A 19,483-nucleotide genomic window follows, 5' to 3' on the forward strand; every position below is an offset into this window, starting at 1 on the left:
TTTTGAAATTATTAACTATTTTATAACCTAAAAAATAGTCTAACAAAATATAAAAAAGAATTGTAATCCAAAAGAGGACATAAAGTGACTTAGTCGAAGAAAAAAAATAAAATTTGCTATTTACCTTTAAGTAAAAATGCCCACATGATTTTATAGCTAAGTTCTTTCTTACTCTCAAACTTATGTTACACAGCCTATTTAACAGCATTTACAAACTCCCTGGCATGTTCTGTGAAACTCTCATAATCATAAAACTGCCAAAAAAAGAAACTATAGTCCAATTAATGCATTTGATTAGATGCAAAAGTTATAATTAAATCATTAGTAAATTGAAATGGAGAGTATTAAAAGATCAGATATTCTGTTCAAGGAGATTTTATTGCAGGAAAAGTAGTTTATCCAGTATCAGGAAGCCTATGAACACAGTTTAAAGAATGACATAGTTAAATATGCACTTGTGTCAATGAATGGAGAAAAGTGACCTTATCAGTTATTCTTAATAAAAGCTCAGAATAAAACAGGACTGAGAAAGAACTATGCAGACGTGGTAAAAAGACCCTTTTCCTTAGATCATAAGGAATTATGTCAAATATCACGTCAGATGTTGAAATAACAAAGTCATTGTCATCAAAAGAAGAGTGGACAGAAATGCTAGTTCTCATCACTATAATTTCATAGGCATTCTGGGAATTCCAATCCTGTGATAGACCTCTGGCAACAATGTTGCTACAACTTTAGGAATAAAGATAGACATATTAAGAAACTGGAAGCACCTGAGTCTCTAATGGCAGTGTAAAGCAATCATCCAACATCAGTTTTTCTTCAGACATGTCATGTGAGAATATTTATGGTAATATTAGTAATATTAGTTGGGTTTTCTATAATTTGCTAATATATGTCTTCCCACTACTACAATGCCTAATTATCAAAGAATTAAAATTAATGAGCATTAAAGGATATGACTAAATGCTACACAGACATGCAAAAATCATCAACTATTCTTTATAATAGTTAGAAATATAAAAGTAAAAATAAAATATAATAATAGTTCTTTCTTATCAGTTAAAAATCCTACTGCTATCCATCAAAAAATTTGGAACTAGTTAGAAATAAAGCTATGATGAATGAAAATAAAATATATATTTAACACATATATATTAAAATATATGTGTTAAATTTAAAAAATGTGTTAAATATATATATAAAATATTAAACATATTTAAATTTTTTAAATATATATATATATATAAAATTCAAATCTAAGAGGAGCCTGGGTAGCTCAGTTGATTGAACATCTGACTTTGCCTCTGGTCATGATCTCAGGGTCCTAGAACTGAGCCCTGTAACAGGCTCCCTGCTGAGCAAAGAGTCTACTTGTCTCTCCCTCTGACCTGCTTGTGCCTACACTCCCTCTCTCTCACATAATTAAGGTCTTTAAAAAATAAAATAAAATTTAAATCTAAGAAGACGAAAAATGACTTAATGAGAAGACATTACATAATTATATCAACATAAATCAAAGTGATATATAAAATTAATGCAATTCTAATGAAAATCACAAGTAATTCAGCAAAGTTATTTTATGACGCAGGTGGAAGTGTACAAAAGTTGTCACGGAAATTTGAAATAGAAAAATAGTAGCAGGAAGTGGTTCTCACAAGATTTTTTTTTTTTGAGTTTTTTATTTTTAAAGATTTTAAAAATGTATTTATGCATGAGAGAGAGAGAGAGAGAGAGAGAGAGAGAGAGAGGCAGAGACTCAGGCAGAGGGAGAAGCGGCTCCATGCAGGGAGCCTGATGTGGGACTTGATCCCGGGTGTCCAGGATCAGGCCCTGGGCTGACGGCGGCGCTAAACCGCTGAGCCACCAGGGCTGCCCTCTCACAAGATATTTTAAAAAGAAAACCTTAAAACTAGAGAAATTGAAACAGTCTGGTTTGGGCAGAAAAAGGTAGTTAAATGCATCCAAGCATATATAAAAACCTTTAATGTGATAAACATGACATTTCAATTCTGTGGGAAAATGATGACCCAATCAATAATACTGTTGGCAAAATTGTCCTTAAAACTAAAAGAAAACACCCTGTCAACATACATAAATAGATTCCAGGTGAATTAAAGTTTTACATATTATATTGATATACAATATGACATAAATGCTATATACATGTATATACTTATATACACACGTGTGTATGCATTTATAGTACTTTAATAAAATATTTAAAAGATGCACAACACATATACAAGTCCAAATGCCATAAATAAAAAGAATGATAAATTTGAATAGAACAAAAAGAAACCAAAAACCTGGTATTATTTAAATTTCATATAATCAAAATGGAAAAACAAATATTTGCTGTGTGTGAACAAAGGGTTATATCTCTTATGTGCCCAAAGTCCCTACAACTTGTTACAAAGAAAACCAAAAATGGGCTAACTTAATGTGTGTATCCATCAGAATATACTAGGTTGTGCTGGACCAACAAATTACCCCAGGGATTCTAGAAGCTTAGCAAAGTTATGTCTTGCTGATGCTACTTAATTTTTTTTTTTAAGATTTTTTATTCTTGAGAGAGAGAGCATGTGTGCACAAATAGAGGGAGGGGCAGAGGGAGAAAAAAAACGCAAACCGGGGCTGGATCTCACAAACCCTGAGATTATGACCCAAGTCGAAACCAAGAGTCAAGAGTTTAACCAACTGAGCCACCCAGGTTCCTCATGCTCATTCTATTTATGCTATACAGGAAGCGGAGATGGGTGGGGACCTCTGTTCTCTATATTCCCTTAGGAACACAATCTGAAGGAATCAACATCAATTTGAACCTGTACTAACTAGAAGATAGGGTCTCATTTTTCATTTTGAAAGAGAACACCAGTGTAATTCAGTACTTTGGTCTGGGAATGACTACAGTCACTTATTCACATATTAGTCGTCCCATGGCCACACTGAACTTCAAGAGGACAGGAAAATATAATTCTCTATGGACCCAGAATTAGAGGAAAAGTAGATAAATTGTGACCATTAATAATGCTTTCCAAAGAGCATGAAGCTGAAAAATTTCAAAGAGGATGAAATCCCGTGGTTAATAAATTTATGACAAGAAGATCAATAGCCCTGTAGCTATTAAATTTAATAATAATACTGCATTACAAAACATCAGATTGGCAAACACCTAACAGATTAGTAGCATTCCATTTTACATTGTAGGGAAAGGCCTCCTTTTGACACTGCTGGGAAAGTGAAAATATAAAATTTAGGAAATAACTATTCAAGATGTGTTACTTATTTAAATGTCAATACTATTTTTAGAATCTTCTTTGTCATTAAAGTATGGATATTTGAATATGAGAATATTTATTTCACCATATTTATATATGCGAATATTTATTTCACCATTTTAATATCATGATAAAGGCAATGACCCATATGACTACAGATTTATGTTAAATTATGGTATGTATATTTTGTGGGATGTTAGGTAGTGGTTAGATGAAAGCCACCTATCCAATCAAATTGACTGGAAAGACAGGCATGATATATTTATAAATGAAAAGCAGCTGAAAAGTAATCTGTGTTGTATCATACAAAAATAAAGGTAAGAGATGAAAGGAAAGGAGAAAGAAAGCAGAGAAGAAGAGAGAGAAAACAGTGGGGGAAAGAAGGAAGAAAAATATGCCCTTATACACACAAAAACATAAAATCTGCATGCCTGAATTGTTTGTTAAGATTCTTTCTGTATAGGTGCACCTGGGTGGCTCAGTCAGTTAAAAACATCTGCCTTTGGCTCAGGTCATGATCCCCGGATCCTGGGATCCAGACCACATTGGGCTCTCTCTCCGAGGGGAGTCTGCTTCTCCCTCTCCCTCCGCCCCTTCCCTCACTTGTGTGCATGATCTTTCTCTTTCTCTCATAAATAGATTTAAAAAAAAGATTTTTGCTGTACAGAACATTATTTATGATATCGTCAGAAGATATCTATGAAATGTTCTAATTAACCTTCCAAAATATTATTTGATAGACTAAAAAAAATGACACCTCCAGCATTAAATATGCATTTTCAAGAAGCTAAGTCTTTTGTTTGTTAAACTTCAATTTGGGTCAAACACTTGTAAGTGATTATCTGATTTTCAAATCTTTGATATCAATCCATCTTCTCTCTGGCATATGCCCTTATTAGTAAAAACTTACATTTGAGTAAATAATGGAATTTCTATTCCTCAGTTCCACAATGAGAGAAAGGGACTGTCAGTTCACTTAAAAACATAAAAATTAATGATTCTAAATATTTAAGCTAAGTAATCATCTTTCATGAAAATGTTCCATTTCAAAATTTTTGGTCATTCCACAAAAACAGATGGCTTCATCAAAATTTTAAATTCTGGCCATCTATTTTAATTGGGTGCTACTTTAACATTTAAATATCTAAATAAATGTAAATGTAAGCTAAAACTTATAGAAATAATATATGTTTCTGAAAGACAGCAGTCTTAAAACAGAGTTCACAGTCATATTTTTATTTAGCCAATCACCTCTGTGATTTTGAATGAATTACCTAACTTGCTCTGTCTCCATTACTTCATCCATACAATACCCATGCAATAGGGATAATATTACCTACCTTGTAGGTTTGTTGTTGTTGATTAAATCAGATGATGTATGTGCTTAAAACAGTACATAATGACTCAACAAATGCTTGCTATTAACACTATATCATCGAGAATACACACTATGGCACAACTGAAAATCAGTCAAACAATTAAAATATGTTTTCTTTTTTTTAAGTTTGTTTGTTTATTTGAGAGAGAGCGCAGAACGTGTGAGAACATGATTTGAGGGGAAACGGCAGATGGAGAGGAAGCAGCAGTCTCCCTGCTGAACAGGGAGCCTGATGAGGGGCTCGATTTCAAGACCCTGGAATCATGACATGAGCTGAAGGGAGGTCATTAACCAATTGAGCTGCCCAGGTGCCCTACGATATCTGATTTCTAAAAGGAGCAGATGATATCCCTTTCAGAACTCTATGAAAGCTGGTGATTTTTCTTTCTATGCCTCTGTCACGGATTTAAGCTTTCTTACCAAATATTTCTAAAGAATATAAAGTGAGCATATGGAAATAAACACGTAGACATTTGAAACAGGTAGCTTTTGTTGCCTACATGTATTTTTTATGTGTAGTTTTATGTGTAGCTGATGAGACAATGGGAATTCAGTAATTTAACTCAAACTTGTGCTGCCTTCATACTTTTTACACTGATCAGGGTCTTCAGCTTGTCTTCAGGCTTTGAACTTTCTGTTTCCCCCAAACTCTTATCACTTATGTAGGATATTATATAATACTATATAATGGAGATTATCATAAAATCAACAAACCTAGAGTCGTATCTAGGCTCTGCAGTAAGTTAATGATTTGATAGTCATGTCCATGCATTCATACATTCCATAAATGTATTTATTGAGTGGTGATTATGTCTTAGACATTGTGCTGGGTACTCAGAAAACAACAGTAAGCAAAACAGACCAAACCTCCTGTCATCTTAGTGCTTACATCCTAGTCGGTTTCCTGATCTGTAAAATTGAGTAATAATTGATACCTCTCAGAGTTCTAATGAGGTTTAATGAGTTAATGCAAATAAAGTAATTGCAATAGAGAAAATTCTTAGTAATTATTAATTATCCTTTTAATGTTCCTTAGGTTTTCTAAAATGAAGATGAAAATATATTTAAAAAAAATAGTGCAGTGTTAATGGATGTTAATAGTGCAGTGTTAATAGGTCCAGCAGAAAAAAAAAAAAAAAACTATCTTCATTTTTGGTTAATATGCATTTGAAGTAATGACAATATAAAACAAGAAAACAAAATTAATGTCTCTAAGGCTAATGGAGCAGGATAAATAGCTAGACTATTCTTCTCCTTAAGCAGGGACACCTAGTGCCATATCTTGAATCATAACTTTGGCAAACTCATAAATCTGCAGAGCAGGATGGCTGTGATTTGTTATACCCAATATGAACATTACTGGTTTTAACAAGAAGGAATATCATTAAACTTCTCAAGAGTATAGTGGTATTTCATTCATTTCTGTTATTGTTCACAATAATCAGCAGACTGTCATGTACATAATAAATATTGAATGAATTTTAGCTGAATAAGAATGAATTACATTTATAATAAAAGACTATTTTCTTGATTTGCAACATTTGTTTCCTTTTTATGGTTTAAGATAGTTGGGGCAGCTCTGGTGGCTTAGTGGTTTAGCGCCTGCCTTCAGCCCAGGATGTGATCCTAGAGTCCCAGGATCGAGTCCCACCTTGGGCTCCCTGCGTGGAGCCTGATTCTCCCTCTGCCTGTGTTTCTGCCTTTTTCTGTGTCTCATGAAAAAATGAAATCTTGAAAAAGAAAAAGATAGTCATTGTCCAAACTCTATTAAAAAAAAAAAAAAAACCTGATAGTCCAAAAGATTAAGCTGAAGTTCTAAAGATAATGACAACTTGATTAGGCAATTATGTATCGTTTTATATTCACAGATACATTTTCGGTCTCCCTGTCAATGGTATGATCTTAGAAAAGTCATTTTCAAATAGTTTTTTGGAGCACTAAGGTTTTCCTACACTCAGAGGGAATGAGGGATAGTCTGATCATCGGGGGATATGTCAATCCTCCTCCCCACCCCTTCCATCAGAACAGCGCAGCTTTTTTTGTTTTGTTTTGTTTTCTATTTTGGGTTTCCTAACAGGAGATTTCATTTGAAACCTTATTTTATTTTTAAGATTTATTTATTTATTTATTTATTTATTTATTTATTTATTCATGAGAGACACAGAGAGAGAGAGAGAGAAAGAGAGGCAGAGACACAGGCAGAGGGAGAAGCAGGCTCCATTCAGGGAGCCTGATGCAGGACTCAATCCCGGGTCTCCAGGATCATTCCCTGAGCTGAAGGCGGCACTAAACCACTGGACCACCAGGCCTGCCCCTTATTTTCTTTTAAAGTAAGTTTCAAAAGCATGGTCACAGGCAATTAGCAAAACACAATTTTAGAATGAAATATAAAAAACAAAATCTAAGTTACATAATTTAGTCATTACCTTTAAAATTAAAAAAAAATAAAATAAAATATACAAAAAATACATGTTGAATTTACAGGAGATCTACAGTCAATGCTATCTCATGCAAAATCTACAGATGAAAAATAGAAGATATCTTTAGATCAAATCTGGAAAGGTTTTTTAGCAGGTGTTCCATTTAGAACCAACACACTACTTAACAGAGAGCATGGTAATTATGAAAATTATTTTTAGTAGACGAAGTTGCTGAAGCTATCTGCACATCAAAATTTGAAACTTCTCAATATGAACCCTGCTTCAACTTTGAGCTCAGGTTTTAAATTATGGAGAATGCAAAAATATGATTTTTCACAGGAGGAAAAAATCATGATAAACTAAATGTTTAAGGACATATTTTATCCTATATCACATCACATTATAGAGGTTAAATCATTTGTTCAGCTTTACTAATCACCTATGATGTTATAGCAAAGGGTTGCTAACGGAAATATGAAGAAGAATATGACATATTTCCCTTGGGTAATGTAGTATATATCTGCTACAGGTCTTATACAACAGAGAAAGTGTTATTTTGTGATAAGTGGAGTTAAGAAAGGCTTCACAGAAGAAGAAATATTTGAATTTTGTCTTGAAGGATGAGTGATGTGATGCTGTTAAAGTGAGAATAGAGAATCCAGATAGAATTGTTTGAATGTCCAGAGAGGAAAGGTACAAAACAACTTGCTGGGATGGAGAATTATGGATAATTTGATAAAATCAGACTGTAGAAAGATGAAGACGGGTTGAAGAAAGGTGAAAGGTAAGGCATACTGAGGTTGTGGATCTTATCTGTAAGCAATGAAAAGTATGGAAACACCCACAGCTAGAAGTATAATATGGCACTTCTCTGATGCTGCAGATCACTATTCACAGTGTAAACCTTAGGTTAGAATAGATTGAAAAGAGGGAGAAGAATAAGAGTATTATTCACTAGGAATCTCCTGTGTTGGTTTCAACTATCTAATCTCTGTAGATATTTGTGCTTGAATAGTTGGGTTATGTTTTTCTCTGTCACTATATTATGATCTCCCTCAGAGATAGTAATCTGGATCTTCTTTCTATATTCAACAACTCATTCAGAAGCCAGCACACAGCAGAGTCTTCGGATTTAAAAAAATTAAAAAGCAGAAAGAAATAAAATAAAATTTAATTGTGCTACTTTACAGTGTACTTCAGCTCTTCAACTGCAGCAGAGTGGAGAGCTTTGTAAATATCGATAGAACTCCCTTACTGCTGAACATGTTCATGAGTTTTAATAAATATGTTCTTTGTTGAAGCGTTATCATTAATGATTAATATAGTTTCTAAGGTTTAAACAGCTATAGGTTCTCTGACAGGTAACCTCCACAGAGTGAAGAAAATAATAAAACCAAGAGGAGTACAAGGATGCCAGTTTCATTTAGCCATTTGGAATGGAAAAAAAAATTAAATGAAAACTTCATAACATAGATACTTTCAATAGAAGCTGACCATTCTTTAAATTTTGGAATTTTGTTTTATTTACTGAGGATAGATGTTGGGTTTTTAAAGGGAGGAGGGATATATTTAAAATTATAATCAGGGTAACCTTTTTATTTTTTCAACTGACATTTATACATATTTCCTGAACTATTCAAATTAATATAGTACCAAATTCAGTCACAAGTTAAGAACACAGAATGCATGTGTTTTGTTTCCCTGACAACATCATGCATTCATTTCCATGTGTCCAGATTCAAAGGCATGGCAAGCCAATGTTTGAAAAAGGAAACTGATTAAAAATTATTATTGTGCGAGTAAGATAATTTTATACAGCTATTGTTTAGATTGAGAAGATAGAGAATAATGATTTTTATCACAACAGAAATAAAATCAAGCCAGATAATGTTCCAATGGTTTCTTACACATTTTCATTTCTTAAGGTATAGATTTCAATTGAATTTATTAACATAGACATATTTTTCAGTCAGAATTCTATATTTGCTTTTCTAATATATATTTTATATGCATATATCCATTGTCTCTATTTGAGTTTAATTAAGGTTCACCATGTGCCAAGAATATTTATGATTTTATAACGCTTCTATCTATCTCTTATAAATGGAACTAGAACAAGAGGTTTTCTAGTACACATGTAATTAATCATCAGTATGCATCACTACCAACCCTGGGATGGGCAGTAGCAATTTAACATATCTGTGGTCTATGAATTTGATCTGAGAAGGTAACTGGTAGATCTCTCCCACCCCCTCAAAAAATGGTATCCTGTATTCTTTGAGGAATCAAGTCCTTTACCTTAAATTTAAGTAATAAATCTTTAATATATTATTTTTCCCAGGCAACGTGTATAAAGTGTATAAAATTACATTGTCTATTCTGGACAGCCTAGAGGTCCAGAGTGACTAACGTATAGGGATGGTACAGTGGACTGGAAGAAATATGATGTATGCAAAATAGACACATTGTAATGGCAGGGAAGGTAGGCCTATGTTTATTTAAAGAAAAGCGAAATAAACATTGATAGTTAATGTAAAAAGAGAGTTATTTTGTTAGAATATATTCTTGCTTGTGTTTTGGGCAACTTTTATGTCGTAGATGCAATTAAACTTGAATTTAAAAGCATTCTCTGGTAGTATTAAGATAACATATTTCCCATAGTAGCAATTCATCATTACCTTTGTAGTTAACCTTGAAGCCAACAGAGCCGACGCTTTCATCTGTTTGAAGATGCAGCCACATTTGGCTACTCATGCTCACTATCAAGTCTGGCACAAAGCTTCCAGTCAGCCTAAAAAAGAGATGGACGGAGAAGAGAAAAATGGGTTATTAAAACACTCTCTGCATGAAAATTATGAACCAGAACTATTTCTCAGTACTTTCTTGGCTAGAAAAAAAAAAAAGTCAGATAAACTTGCAAGGCTCTGCGTTGTTGTAATAGAACAAACAGCACAATTTAGTGATCAAGATTTATTATAAGTAAGTACCATTTCATGTGTTTAACTAGGTTAGGTCTTTTATAACCCTGAGGCAAGATATTAAATTTTAGACTATCAGAGAATCGTATACTTCTTTTTGAACTGAAAAGAAAAAGAGGATCTAAAATATCTTTAATTTTTTTTAGACACCAGCAATGCTCTTCATTTTAACCTTTCAAGTTTTACAGAACTTTGCTCTGAAGAAATATTATGAAAAATATTTAAGCACTGTCCAAAACAATAAAATGGCAAGGAATATAATATATCCCTTTGCAGTATTGATATCAGACTACCTATGTTATGTATTATTGTTTTTACTGCAAATAATTTTATCTTAAAGAACATGTTGCTAGTTTGATGGAGCATCACTGAATCTATGCATTAATAATCTCATTCAGCAGTGCTCAATTTTAAAAAGGAAAATTACCTCATGTTTCCTCTGTCATTAATTATGTTACAGTCACATACTTGAACCAAAGCCAAGGGTCATATAAAGGAGGAAAGCAAAGGAGTAAATAAGGCCTTGGGGCAGCAGGGGGAGTCTTCAAGAGTAGGAAAAGGAAAAAAAAATGGACTCACTGCTGAGTAAGATATCCATAGTGATGGGGAATTCTATATTATATACTAAAAAGATACGTATTTAAAAGAAGGGATTCCTAAGTGTTTAGGTAGTTTATTGCTAAAACCATGAGGATTGCCTGGAAGTTACATGAGGAGAGAAGGTATAAAGTTTCCCTCTGTAATAAAATGGGCACCCTAAGAGTTCAGGTTTTTGGATGGAGGCTACACTAAATATAACCAGCAGAGGGCAGCATGGATGCCCGTAACCTCAAAATGACCAGGGCAGCTCATTATCCAGCCATCAAAACTGTAAAATATCATCAGCCAACTGCATTAAATATAGCTGTGTCACCAGTGTCCAATGTTACAGAATTTATGATAATCTATCACAAATAAACTCAACTAAACATTATGATTTAATCTTGGGATTATATGTGACACTGAGGAACACTGTGACAAATAAAATACTATATTGTGGAATTTTAAAGTATATTCATTGTCTTCCTGCTAAATCAAATTTAAAATTATTAAAATATAGAAGATTCACACACATTTTCATTTTTAATATGTATCTGTATATACAGCTATGTATACCCATCTGCATGTATACAGACACTCCCTATCTTTCAATGAAACTTTGTAGCATTTGAACTTTTGATTTTCAAATTGATGAGTTCATAAGTACTACTCTTTTGAGCTATAGCAGAGTGGTAGGTTTATGGGCAAGAGTGAGAACTCAACCTCAGAAAAAAGAAAGTGATTTCATTATGAAACAGACGTATGAGCTTAACACTATAGGATGTGCATCAGATACACCTCATCAGATATACCATATCAAATACGCCAACAATCTGCCTTACACTAAATATTAAAAGTTGTTTTCAGGAAAGGATTGCATATTTGCTCTTTCTTATGTGCTCTTATTTCCTTTTCAGACCTAAACTTTTACCACCCCAAACCTCTAGCATGATAACTTATAGCTCATGACAAACAGCTAACACATACATCCTAAATTGTTCCCTTGCTACTTTGTTCCCTTATGATTCACACATTCATGCCTAGTGTAAGGGTAAGTATAAATCTGAAAAATAATAATAATTAAATTAAAATGTTCCCTGATGCTAAAAGGAAAAGAGAAAACACCCTTCTCTTTAGCATTTCCTTGAACTTGAAGTTGTGACATATGTTCATTTCAAGTGTATATAAATCTTTTAAGTTAAATAAGCCTCCTGCCAACGTTGCATGCTGTGAATGTCTTTTTTGGAGGCCTCGATGCTATTTCTCTGAAATGTGAACATCAAGAAGGATGTTGTCTTGCCTTCTTGTTTTGGGGGAAATTTAAGCCTAGGAACAGAGCTTTATGTTGTAACTTCCTGTTCAGCATAAAGACAGGAATTTTATTTAATTTTGGGGGGGGGAGGATAAGGGCAATTAACATTCATATAACATGCGTCATGTAGCATGCATTAACTGTATCTGCTTGACAATAAAAGGGTGAGATTTATTTCTTTGCAATCTCTTTGGGTTGCTTGTGATGCACATCACAGTCTGGTTTAATGCTTATTCAATATTAAAACTGTTTTATTCTTTCTTGCATTTTGTGGAGAGAATTAACTAGGTTGACAGGTGATGTTATTTTTGATTATATTTCCCCAACAATTTGGTGATGAAGATAGGATACAAATGGCAGTTCTTACATTAAATGGATTGGTTAAAAGTCTTGTGGTCACAACAATCTAATAAGAAACCCTGGATTATAAAGTCTTTCTTCTAGTGTGCCCTCCTCTTTTGAAATACTGTCTGGATGGACCACTCTCTCAAGTTCAAGATTTTATTATTTGGTAAGCAAGAATAAATTAGGCTGTATATCCCATCAAGATCATGAATAGCATCAATGGTGAAAACTATGGGAAGCTTGCAGTCCTTTCTCTTAAACAGGTAATGTCTCTCTGTCAATTTGGAATACATATGAGAATCCAGTCCTTTGGGATTTTTGAAGGTTTTAGGAGGGCCTCACTCCAAGCAAATTAAATTTTTTTGTATGGATATCATTCTAAGAGGAAAGTTAAAAATGATTTAGATAGTCTGTGGAGAGACTGGGAAGAATGGAAGAAAAAAATGTGAAAATTCAAGGGACTTTCTTTTTCACAGAGGCCCTGCTTTCCTTTCTTGGTTGCCTCTGCTCCCTCCATCTCCCCTGTCTCTTTATTCTTTAAATTTACAGCTCCACACTTGGGGATGTTCACTCGCTACTGTGTGGAATTCTGCAGCCAGCAGATTTTGCTTCTTTGATGGAGCAAGTCTACTGGGGACCAGAAGATGACCCAGCACATGAAGGAGTAACCAACTTTCCACCATCGTCTAGTACTCGGAAGAACTGAGGCTTCTGATGACCCACTGAAAGAGCCTGCTCACAGCCTTTCCTCTAGTGATGACCTGGGAGAAACCACAGTGTTGCATACAGAAGACACGTGAACCCTCTATTATTTTCCATTAACAGTGTTCTGAGACTTTTTCAGGGTTTACTAGCATGGATACAGAGGCAGATCAAAATCATCGTCTGGTTCTTTGTTTTGGCTCTCTGAGGTCAAATTGAGAAAAGGGAGTAGAATGGCAAGGATGACTATTACTCAAATATTAGCAGGAATTACTCAGTCCAGGGACAACCTGAACAAATACAAAGAAGAAAATAAGAAGTTAAAAACTGCAGGTGAACCCTTCAGTTAAGACTATTTACTCAAGGAAATAACCTCTACAGTGGCCAATCTGTACAGGGAACTATGAAAGAAGAGAAAACATTATGTCATTATTGCAAGAAAGCTGAAACATTGGAAAAAGGATTGGAGAAAAAAAAAAGACTCCAAAGGATACACAAATTGCAGAAAGAAGCATCAGGAATGCCCAAAAAGCTAAGGAATAACTGTCAAAATGGTTTAAAATTGACATACTGAGGAAATCTCAGCAGTTGGAACTGGTGATATGTATGTTTCAATAACTTTCCCTCTGGCTAACATATCCTTGCTTTTTCTGTTAGATAGTAGTGTGAAATTTCCCCAGGAAGTCCTCATTTTCTGGCTGGTGATAGATCAATATAGGACAACGATCATTTGAATCAGTTCTGTGCTTTCTTCTTTTCTTCTGTGGTTCCCACCTGAAGAGGTCCTGTGACTGAGGAACATGTTTTCTTCCTTTCTCCTGATTCTCCTGTAAACCTACTGGAAGACATCTCTCTTGCAAATTTAGACTACCATATTGTATACTCCATCTGCAGTGGCTGTTAATTGCCCTCCGAAACAACATCTGGTTTGGTCACTGTGTGCCTTCTGAAAGAAAAGGGATATAGCAGGGAATAGCAGTCGTTCACCACACTGGAAAAGCACCCTGAGCAGAAACAAATCCATTTATTACTTTGGGCCCACAGAATAACAACATTGATTTACTCTGAGATATAGAACCAATAGAAATTACTTATCAGAATCATGAGTCATATGTCAAGCAATATACCCTTTGTTAAGGGATCAATGAGAAGGAAAAAAAATGGTTGTAAAAATTTTAGAAAAACAAAGGACAGTTATGAAAGAAAGGGCACTTACCCTTAATATTAATACTGCCAAATTCCCAGTAAAGAAGTAAATTTGATAAAGATTGTTGACCTTTTTACAAGATCTTAAGGAAATAAATAAAGTCGTTCCATTTATGTCTGTAGTTCCTAACAACAGAACTATAAATAACTTTGGTGCCATCCTCTGTGAAGTCTTTCTCCAATTTATCTATTTTCTGTTTTCTGTTTTTTTACTTTTTAATTTTTTTTCTAATTCCCCTCATGGAAAGTCTAAATCTCATTTACTTTTACTTATGGAGCAGTGCAGTATTTATGGCAAAAAAAAAATCTCAAGGGTTTCAGTATTTTCCTACTATTTCTCTAGTCATTTACAGGAAAACTTAGAGAGCTCTCCACCAGAAGGATCCATAGATATTCAATATATAGATGGTTTGCTGGTAGTATGAGAACCTAAAAACCCAAGTGGAACTGATGCTTTGACTTTGTTACAATTTCCTCTGTTCACAAGGGCACAAAGCCTCACTCCATAAACCACACCACTGCCAGACTGAGGTAAAATATTCAGGATAGTTGTTGATGCTGAAGGCCCAAACTGATACAATATAGGAGCCAGCCAATTTTGCAAATGAAAAAACTGATTACATAAAAACTACTCAGCCAACTTGGGGGACAAGCAGGATATTGTAGACAATATATCCAAATCTTTGCACAGTGGGTAAAACTCAGAGAGCAATCGCATAACTGCTCAGGATCGTCTCAGCATTGGGGTATTCTGAATTTTTGAAAAGCATTTCTATTTGTGTTGTCATGAAAATAAAGGCTCTACTTTTCTAGTTTTAATTAAAAAGCAGGGATTAGACCACAGGTTAATAATGTATTTCTCAGTTCTTCTGGAGATAAGGGCACTGTGGATACTGGGATGCTGTGGTAGAAGCAGACACACTTAAAAAGGTTCAAGACCTTGAGTCACTTGACTTATTTTCTTGTCCTATGTGCTGTGACAGTTATCTTACAAGTAAGATCGTGCTAGTTTTTCTTTCTTTCTTTTTCTTTCTTTCTTCTTCTTCTTCTTCTTCTTCTTCTTCTTCTTCTTCTTCTTCTTTCTTTTCTTCTTCTTTTCTTTCTTTCTTTCTTTCTTCTTTCTTTCTTTCTTTCTTTCTTTCTTTCTTTCTTTCTTTCTCTTTCTTTCTTTCTTTCTTTCTTTCTTTCTTTCTTTCTTTCTTTCTTCTTTCTTTCTTTCTTTTTTTGCCAGATCATAATCAAATAGATGATCATAACTGTTCAATGGCAATAGAAGACACTAGCCTCTGACTCTGACTTGGTTTGTCTGATATTCTTGTTTGTAATGACAATTTCATAATGTTTGCTGATGGGTCATGTACTTGGGATTAAAGTGGCCAACTTAAGGCTTTGCATGGTCTGCTGACTTATGAAATTTTGGAAACTTACATTTTGCCTAGAACTAAGCTGGCACAAGCAGCCTCGTCAATAGCAATCACAAGAATTACACCCCCATATAGAATGTGTTTGTTGTCTTTCATGCAACAGAACAAATTTGGAAAAACAGAGGATTCTCTACTTTGAGGAGGAATAAAGTATCTCATGGAAAATTGATAGCTGGCTTGTTAAAGACTGCACAACTGCCTGCTCAGATCAGTAAATCTCTTGTAGAGCTCACGCAGGCAGAATGAAAACTTCTGAAGGCAATGATTTTGCTGACAGAGCTTCAAAAGCCACTGTTAAATGTGGCAGATTTCAAATTTAGAAGCCTCACATTCAATACAACAAGCAATTTTTGTTAACTTCCAAATATATGCTTCACACACACAAAAATGCATAAATGGATCGGAAAAGGAGCTAAAAGAATTTTTACTGAACTATTAAAATTATCTAACAAAAACATTTCTACTCCACAGTCCTTATTTCTTGGTTAGCAATGTTGTGTCATCAAAATAATCATCTAAGTAAAAGAGGGATTTTTAAAGGCATTAGACTCTCAGTACATCTACCTAAAAGATGACATTAATCAAAATATATTAAAGAGATAAAAGTTTGTCAGCAGAATCCTTTAGAGGCCACTCCCAAGTTCTGTGTAGGCCATTTCCCCCAACCAACTTCTCTAGAATTCTGGTGGCATTTGGTTTGTAGAATTAATTCCTGTGGAATGGAATGTAAGAGATTATTTTCTAGTTATGGTATGATGATAGCTAGATGGTCTGAAGAAGTGTTTGCCTCTTTAGATGCCAATGCTCAAGCAGTGGCAAAGCCGCTCTTAATACAAACATTTTCACTTTGGGAATACTAGAGCATAATGAATCAGAGAAAGAAAGTTATCTGATTTCTACTGCCATCCAGTAATGATGGAAATATTTACAGATTCCTATAAGATAAATCAAACCCATTTGCTAAAATTCAACAATATACTAGATTAAAATGGCCTAGAACTTTATTGTTAGCATTGTGAAAAAATTAGAGCAACCTCTGCAGGCAAGCATATTATTTTTCCCTTTGAACTTATATTTGGCAGGCTTATGAATTTGGGTCAGAGATCATGTCCTGTAGCCAATTTAACTGAATCCTCTCATAAACATGTTCAAAACTTCAAAGGGCTTCTTTCTTTCCCAGAAGTCCTGAGACATAAAGTTATAAGGACCTTGAAGGACCCACCAGAAGAAGCCGGCCACCTCTATTGATCAGGAGATTTTGTCTCCCTAAAATTGTCGTAGAGGAAAGACAGGCTGTGCCTGTGCTGGAGGGACTCTTTCAGGTGCTGCTGATCACTCACATGACTATCAAAGTGAAAGAAAAACCCAGGGAGACCCAGGCTAGCCAAGTGAAGCCAGCAGCACATAAAGGGCTAAGCAGCAGTTCTCACAAAGGATGTGAAAATTAAATTTTCTAGAGTCATTGATGATGGCACTGAATTCAAGTGAAAAAAAGGTATTCTAGCAAACTTAAAATTTTCATAGACCACCTTACTGTCTTATTCAGTGTTATTTCCATTTCTCTTAAAAATCTCATTTTATTAGGAAAAAACATGTTATTTGTTAAACTATGTTTTTCTTTCTGTACTCAACAGTAATATGTCCCACAATCACTATTCCAGACACCTCAAAATTGTATTCACAGTGGCCAAGACAGCCTTAATGTTCCCCTGAGCTTAACTCCACTTTAGACAGTCTTCTTCCTGACTACAGGCTCGTAGTCTACCTTTCTGTAGAGCTTTTACTTAAGAAGACTTGGAACTGTAAATCCTTTCTTTGCACTTCAAGAAGAAAATTTTCCACAACCCATAAATGTTTTTCTCAAGGACCTGGGATCCATCCCTCTGAAATATAATCATGAAAAGAGCACTCTGCTCACTGTCTCTGTGGACATGTAGGAGCTCAACTTTGATCAGCATTTATTAGCAAACACAGATGACCTGGTCACACCTACTGTTCTCCAGTACTTTCTCTCTAGTTTACCATAGCTTGCAAAAACACTCCACCTTTTATTTCAATAGAGTTAATTCCTCTTCCTTATTGTAATGGTACTGACTCCTACTTCAATAGTCTTGGTCCCTATTATAGTAGAAGTCAATAATCTGGAATAAAGTCCTCCCTAATGGTTTAACTTGTTTAGTATTTTTTTTTTTCTCTTATACCAGTAGACACATGATCTGGACTTATGAGTTCAGAAATCCAATTATAGTCAGAGCAAAAGAGAGATATTCTTCTTCTTAATTTTTAATACTACCAAGTAAGTAGCTAACTTTCTAGATTTGACACTCAAAAAACAGTTTTGTTAACCAATTTGACTGGAAGGATGGTGCAAAATGAAAAGCATCTTATTAGAAGACAAACAGAAATCTGGCATTTACAGATTAAGACTGTAGAAGACAGGTCTAAATCCACGTGATTAACTTTGAAATACAAGTTCTCTCCAGTTCAAATGTAGCTAAACAAAAGTGAATATCTATCATCCACAGAGATGTAATTGATTATTATAATATAACTATTGATTTTGACCCATGCAAAACATAGCCCATAAGGCTGGGTTTGTTCCCAAGACTTAAAATATTTAGAGTCATGTATTATTACATGCTGGAATTTAATATGTACCCTTCAACAGGGGCTTCCTAACAATACTAGATAATGGTTTTGGGTACCTTTGTGTTTCTAACTGGGAAAAAATTATTTGGAAAGATAGAATAATTACTGAAGAGCCTCGATTATCTTGTAAATGTAATGTCGGTTATATGATTGATGAAAATTTAGAAGAAATTTACTGGGACTCAAATGAAATAAAATCTTACTGAAAAAATTAGATTCAAGCTCCAGGGTGAAGCTACTCCTTAGGCTTGGATTGGTAAGATTTCATTAAGAGCTATAAAATAATACAATAAACAGTGAATCATTTGAATGTGTAAGCAATATAGACAGCACAGCAATTTGTAAAAATAACGTATGATGAAAGAGAATATTTGACCATTGCTAATCAAGAATTTGCTTTACCCATTCACCATCGGTACAACATATTTAAAGGTTATTCCTCCAAGGCTAATATTGTACTGAAATTTTAAATTCATTCTATTGTATTCCTGATAATTGCTTTGCTTTATATTTTACTGTGAATTTGCTGTGTATTTAGATGACTGCAAATTGCCCAGAGGAAAGTAGAAACAGCAATAGAGATAATTATAAAATTGTAGTTTTATTATAAAGTAGTGACAAAAATAAAAATTATAAGTGAAAATACAAATAAAAAAGTTTCAAACTGTCCTTGGTTCCAAAAGGGAAAGAAAACTTTCCTACTTTTCCATTTCTTTTTATCATTCCTTTAGAAAACCTAAAATTATAAATGCTTGCTTTGTCTGTGTTTTTAAGGTATATTTAAATGTTTTATTTTTATTATTTTTAAAAGATTTTATTCGTTTATTTGACAGAAAGGGCACACAAGCAGGAGGAGCAGCTGGAAGAGGAAGAGGGAGATGCAGGGTCTCCAATAAGCAGGGAGCCCTGTGTGGGGTTTGATCCCAGGACCCCAGGATCATGATCTGAGTTGAAGGCAGACTCTTACCAATAGAGTCACCCAGGCACCCCTAAATGTTTTAAAAGCTAAATATACCTCTTCCAATTTTGCACACCAAGAATGTCTTACATGGAGGCCTTGGAGTCATCTCTTCAAAATGTTCACAGCAAGAAAAGTAGCACCCCTTCCTCCTGCTTCTGTGCATGAGAGGGAAAGTCTAGGTGTTTTGCTCCAGGATGTAACTTCTGGCTTATCATAAGGATAAGAGTTCATTTTGCTTTACTTTTGAT

General features: G+C 34.3%; 1 protein-coding gene across 1 annotated transcript in view; it reads right to left on the bottom strand.

Moving 5' to 3' along the window:
* CSMD3 (CUB and Sushi multiple domains 3) overlaps positions 1-19,483 on the bottom strand; it is a 1,170,241-nt gene that overhangs the window by 527,806 nt on the left and 622,952 nt on the right. Inside the window, exon 13 of the mRNA XM_049093360.1 lies at positions 9,758-9,870. Coding sequence (XP_048949317.1) covers positions 9,758-9,870 — 113 coding nt within the window. The remainder of the gene's footprint in view (positions 1-9,757; positions 9,871-19,483) is intronic.

This window comes from Canis lupus, chromosome 13 (assembly GCF_003254725.2).
Source record: "Canis lupus dingo isolate Sandy chromosome 13, ASM325472v2, whole genome shotgun sequence".
Classification (NCBI taxonomy): domain Eukaryota; kingdom Metazoa; phylum Chordata; class Mammalia; order Carnivora; family Canidae; genus Canis; species Canis lupus.